The sequence below is a fragment of the Gregarina niphandrodes genome (genome assembly GCF_000223845.1).
Source record: "Gregarina niphandrodes unplaced genomic scaffold scaffold00002, whole genome shotgun sequence".
In the NCBI taxonomy this organism is placed as follows: Eukaryota; Apicomplexa; class Conoidasida; order Eugregarinorida; family Gregarinidae; genus Gregarina; species Gregarina niphandrodes.
The window spans coordinates 131,729-137,456 of record NW_011645774.1 but is presented as its reverse complement, the minus strand read 5'-3'; the positions used below and the strand labels follow the sequence as shown (position 1 = coordinate 137,456).

Below are 5,728 nucleotides of genomic sequence, written 5' to 3'. Positions count from 1 at the left end.
ACCCGAAGGAAGAATCATACCACTAGACCAAACAGCCATCCACCAACTGATTCCTCACTACTTTGTTGCAAAGGTTCTTGGAATACCGTTGACGTCATTGTTGCGGTCTGTTTTGTGTATTGGGGTGCGATATGTAGACATACTGCCAAATTCGCGTGCGTCTTGTCACCGCCCGACTCATTCCGCTTTCCGTCATTCATTGATTTCGTGCGAGTCGCACGCCATTGATACGGCTCGTGGTTGGTTCTTTGAATGTAATTTATTGGTTGAATTGGGCGGCAAAAGCGAGGGGGTGTTTTAAATTCTGTGCGTTTAATTCTGCGAGTCATTTTTGGTATGTTGAATCACTGTAGTTGGCGTTCGTAGAAGGTGGAGTTGGAGTTATTCAATTACTGCAATTCGTGTGACCTGGAGTTGGGTTGCTAGGCGTGATTACTGCACATTGTGTGTGTGCACACAGTGTGTGTGATTGGTTATTGTGTTTTAGTCAATATGCTGTGATGCCTTCCGATCAATTGTATAACGGTTACCCATGGGGGCCAGCAGCAGCATCAGCGGCGGCGGCGCCTACCTACGGTTCGCGTGTGTTGCCGCCGTTGCGACCAGCGTTGCCGGACGGTGTAGTGGCGGACTTACGTTGCGAAGTGTGTTGGGAGATGAACGAGACAGGTACGGTGGTCTGTGTTGGATGCAAGTTGCGTGTGCATCCGCCCTGTTACGGTTGTGCGGCATCGGCCGAGTTTACATGTGCAGTATGTTTATACTGGCGCAACCTAGGTCTGACATTGCCAGACCGAGATCTTGTGTGTGTGCTATGCAACCGACCCAAGGGCGCCCTGAAAAGCGGCGCAGAAGGACTATGGGTCCACGTTGGTTGTGTTCTTTATGCACAAGACGGACCCAGTTTCAGGAATCAAATGGCACGTGTCGGTCCGAGCAACATACGAAAAGCTCTTGCCAATCAGAACCGGAGCAGACACCAATGCGATGTGTGCTATTCAGGAGAAGGTCACACCACGCAGTGCGCCTTCCCAGGCTGTCCGAAACAACTGCATATCAGTTGCGCCTTCGAAAAGCTCCTGAAACCTGGCGTCGTTCTAATCTCAGCAAGAGTACCCGTCAATATGTTCGGAGGCGAAGCAGAGACAAAGACAGTAGAAAAAATTATTAAAGTCGTCACCTGCGAGCAACATTCCAACACCAATGCGCGCAATGGCATCGAGACTTACGAAACGCAGCAACTTCAAAAAACTGACCTCTCACGTCTCTGCCAACCCACTGCTTCAGCGCCTGTACAGGCCCCGGAAACAACCGCCTATGCCAACTACTCCCAGTGGGGCTACGGAGCCGCGCCCCAAGGTTACTCCACCCCAGGCTACTCAGCCCAAGGATATGCCACTGCCGCACCCGGCTATGCGCCCCAAGGCTACTCGGCCCAGGGATATGCCGCCCCGGGATACCCCACCGCCGCACAAGGCTATGCCGCACAGGGCTATGCCCCACCCGGTCAGTACCCACCTTACTATTACAACCCCGCCACGACCACGCCAGCCGCAGGAGTCGCGCCTACGGCCGCCGGTTTCCAAGCTGCCGGCTTCGGCAACTGGCTACCACACCAGTACGGCTACGCACAACACATCCTTCAGCGCACACCACCCTTCTGGGGTCAGTATGGCATGCAACCGCCCGCGCAGCACCGCCCCGCCCCCGCGGCTGCCGCGCCCGCCCTTGTAGCGCGGGTGCGCACTACACAGGCCCCTGCGCCGGCGGCGGCGGCGCCGGCAGCGGCAGCGGCGGCTCCGGAGCCCAAGGCTCCGGAGCCAAAAACGGAGAAGAAGGGGAAGGGGAAGGTGAAGGTGAAGGCGGAGTCGCCGGCGGAGTCGAAGAAGAAGCGAGCGTCAACTGGTGCCCGCGGTGCGCAGAGCAACGCGGGTTCGCGGACACGCGAAAACGCAGGCGGGAAGGCGGGACGGAAGGGAGCCGCGCCGACGGCGACGAGTACGCGTTCTGCGCGCGGGAAACCGGAGGAAGAGTATGTGGGAGGCCCGACGACGTTGCGTGGGGCGAAAGTGAATTGGACGAGGCTGGAGCCATTCATGTCGGCAGTGCAAGGTGCGGGAGGGGAGCGGCTGCGTGCGTTGTTGGCTGCGTTAGAGGCCTGCACGCAAGCGACGCTTCATCAGGCTGTGCGTTGGGGTTGGTTGGAGCAGGGTTTCGCGGCGCTCAGTGAAGCCGACCTTCGCCGGGTTTGGCAAAGCAAGTGTGCAGTGGATCAGAGCCGGCCGAGCGTGCCCTTCAGCGTGCTGCTCAGCACCGAACTGAAGGGGTGCGCTATCCAACACATTTGGTCCTTCTGGGTGCAGAAGGACCAGGACTGCGAAGCCGTCGATTTCAGTTTCGTTAACAACAATGCCGCCCAGACCCTCCGAAGTAGGCCTGATGTCCTGGTCGCAGAAAGCTTAGCCAAAGACGTCGAAATGGACCTGGCCGCCGTAGACACTATGACCGGCAGCCCAGGCGGCGAACCGCCTAGAACAACCCAACTCGACCTCTCGGACCACCCCTCCCAGGCGTCTCGTCCGGCCCAGGCATCGGACGAGGCCCAGGTTCAGGCCCAGGTATCTGGGACAAATCAGGCGCAGGTGTCTCAAACCACTTACGGGTCGTCTTGGTCTGGACCGGCGGGCGGGGGTGTGTCTCGGGAGTTGTTCGTTCGTAACGCGGCTTCGGCGTTTGGATGTTTATTACGGCACACGTTGGAGGGTGTGGCAGAGGCGGAAGGTCGTGCGTTGGGTATCGAGATGTGTAGTTGGAATGAGATCAGCAGACTGGAGTGTTTATTCAGTGGTGCGGCGACTCCCTTCTTTGTGTTGTTGCGTAAGGTACCTCCAGAGTTGTTTTCAACGGCCAAACAGACTCCAGCGGCGACGTCCAAGTATTTGCAAGAGCGTGAGAATGCGACATTTTCTTTGGACCCATGTTTGTTGAAGAAGACAGCGAGCACGACCAAGAAATTATTTCTTCATGGGCGTTTCTGGGACTTGAACCCGCCTATGCCACAAGCCGATAGTCGGGCGCTACTACCTCCCAACTCGTATACCGTCACGGTTTCGACCAACTTCTTCGGCCAGTCTGCGAACGCTGTGCCCGTCAGTGACGAGACCACACGCGAATGGCTCACTGCAGCGCAACGTGTGCGACAATTGCGCTCGCAACAGGCACTGGGTTATGGCGCAGGAGAGGTGAGCTTAGATTTCCAAAAGGCGGCGCGAGGTGAGGAGTTTGTAAAATTGTTGAGTAGCGAGCAGTATTGGCATACACTGATATTCTCAGATGACTTTGTTCAACGCCAAATGGCGAGTCTGTTGAACGTCTGGGCCAAGAGACGTGCAAGGCATGTCGCCCTGGTGCGTAAACTAACGCATGTTGTAAAGGAGGAAACAAAGCAGCCGCGATGGATAGTTGACGACCCTGCGCGTTTGCAAACACTCTGTCACACCGCGACGGCCGCTAACCGCTGGTCTGCCCTCCGCTACTGGTTCCAGGCCGGACATCAAGACCCCGCTCAGGCCCTCGTCGACAAGGTCCAGCTGGAACACGAGCATCGACACCTTATTAAAGACGGAGTTCCACCGGTGACTGGTGACCCGAATGCGCCAGGTGCGACTTCTTCCAAGATGTACTTTTGCATGGCATGCTTCGCCGCGGATACGGATACACTGAATCCCCTAGCGGCGTGTCTACGGTGCGGCTGTCTAGCACACAACCACTGCTATGCCGTCGGCGCACCTGGTCAACTCGAAGTGGAAAATCACCCTTGGCTCTGCGATCGCTGCACTTCTGACGGTGCCGAACCCATTAGCAAGCACGGCAAACAATACCCACCCCCACCTCCCGGCGCCTGCGCCGTCTGTCTCCAACTCGGTGGCTGTCTCAAAACCCTCGTCGTCGCTGGCAACGGTAACAACGTCACCGTTGGCAATAACAACGCCTCTGGCCGAACCACTACCGGAAGGTGTTTTGTGCATATTACCTGCGCACTCTGGGTCAACCCGGTGATAAGTTGCACCGACTGGGCGCAATTGTCGGGGTTTACGCTCGATCCGACGGCGCTGCGTAGCTCCAGCGCAGGACAGCACACCTGTGTGTTCTGTCAAATTCCGGAACATCGGGCGAGACGTGCGAATGAATGCACGCCAGAACGGCCGTTGAGCGAACGCGGATTGACCGTGGGGTGTTTGGAACCTGGTTGCGATGTCCGGTTTCATCCAATGTGTGTTTGGTTAGCGGGTTGCCGTGTGGTGGCGGAACCGGACTACACACGTTCTGTTAGTACGGAAGTGTTTCTACCGAGTCTCAGTTTCGCCGGGTTCTGCCCCGATCACTCCACTTACCCCGGGCGTCTCGACGTGGCCGTTATTGCCACACACCGCCATCGTGCATACTCCACGAAAACTGGACACTTCGCCGGTAATGACGAAGCCGAACCGGAACGAGAACGTATGCGCCAAGGTGAACGACAGGGCTCCAAACAACCAGGCCTGCGCAGCGAGACCCGACGACCCAGCATCACCGATCAGACCAACCCTGCTCACTGGCAGCCCGCCCCCGAACGCCTAGCTCCCGCCGACCTCTACCAGGCACACGTCTGCCAAGCCTGTCTCGGCCTCGTCCCATCATTAGGGTCCAACCCCGGCCTAGGGTCCGGCAACCCCTTAGGATCCGCCCCCCCACTAAAATCCGCCCCTTTAGGCCCCACCCCGCTGGTATGTTGCGAAGGGTGCGAGCGAGTTCAGGTCCACGCCGGGCGTTGCGAAGAGGGTGTGCTGAATACCGCACACCTGTGTGTGCAGTGTGCAGACGCGCGTGCGGAGAACCCGCCTGGTTGCGCTCTTTGTCCGCGCGCGGGGGGCGCCTTTCTCGCACTCGCGGACAGCGCCAGTTCTGCGGATGGAGCATGTGTGCACAAATTCTGCGCACACGCGCTGCTCGGAGACGAACCCGTTTCGTGGAGCGCACTCCGTACAGCCGCCGCCGCCGCCGCAGACGCAGATGCCTCCTGTCTCGTTTGCCAAACCCGCAACGGCCATCTCCTTCGTTGTGCAGCAGACGGCTGCAACCGCGCTGCACACCCCCTTTGTGCCGCTCTCGCCCAGACGGGAAGACCTTCGGCGACGTCGACCACCGCCGGGACGGGGGGCACTGCTGGGACGGGGGGTACCGCTGGCAACCAAGAGAGAGAGGGCTGGACCTGCGCGACGCACGCCTTGTGGGCCCAGTTGCAGACGCTCAAGGCCGCCGCGGATGCAGCGGTGCGCGAAGCGGACGTCGCTTCAGCGGCGGATTGGAGCACACCTGAACGCAAACGTGCTAAACGCAAACGCCTCATGCTCGTTGAAGGCAGCAGCGACGAAGGCTGAGGAAATAGGGCAACAGTCTACTTCGGCGGTGCATATTTGGCTGTACGGTAGGCAGGATACCCATTCGGTACTTATGGGGAATGCTACTCTGCAGAATAATCCCATCCGTCTCTGCTTTTGCGGGATACTTACGGGAGTACCACCAAAGCTACCCGCGATACCACCTACTCGTGTGGCACAACATAGGTAGTTGCAGCCCTGGCTACGCTCTCAAGCAAACGTGCCTGAGGACAAGCGTGCCTGAGGACAGGCAAGCGGATGATGGTGACTCGGGCTAATTGATAATGCTGATAGCTGGCCATGTTGGC

The 5,728-nt window shown here is 58.4% G+C and overlaps 1 protein-coding gene across 1 annotated transcript; it reads left to right on the top strand.

Moving 5' to 3' along the window:
* Nucleotides 1–500: 500 nt before the first annotated feature.
* GNI_011130 (PHD-zinc-finger-like domain protein) lies at nucleotides 501–5,420 on the top strand (the record flags this gene model as incomplete). The annotated part of the gene is made up of 1 exon (XM_011130499.1): nucleotides 501–5,420. One exon carries the CDS (start codon nucleotides 501–503, stop codon nucleotides 5,418–5,420), a length of 4,920 nt encoding a protein of 1,639 aa, XP_011128801.1.
* Nucleotides 5,421–5,728: the final 308 nt, after the last annotated feature.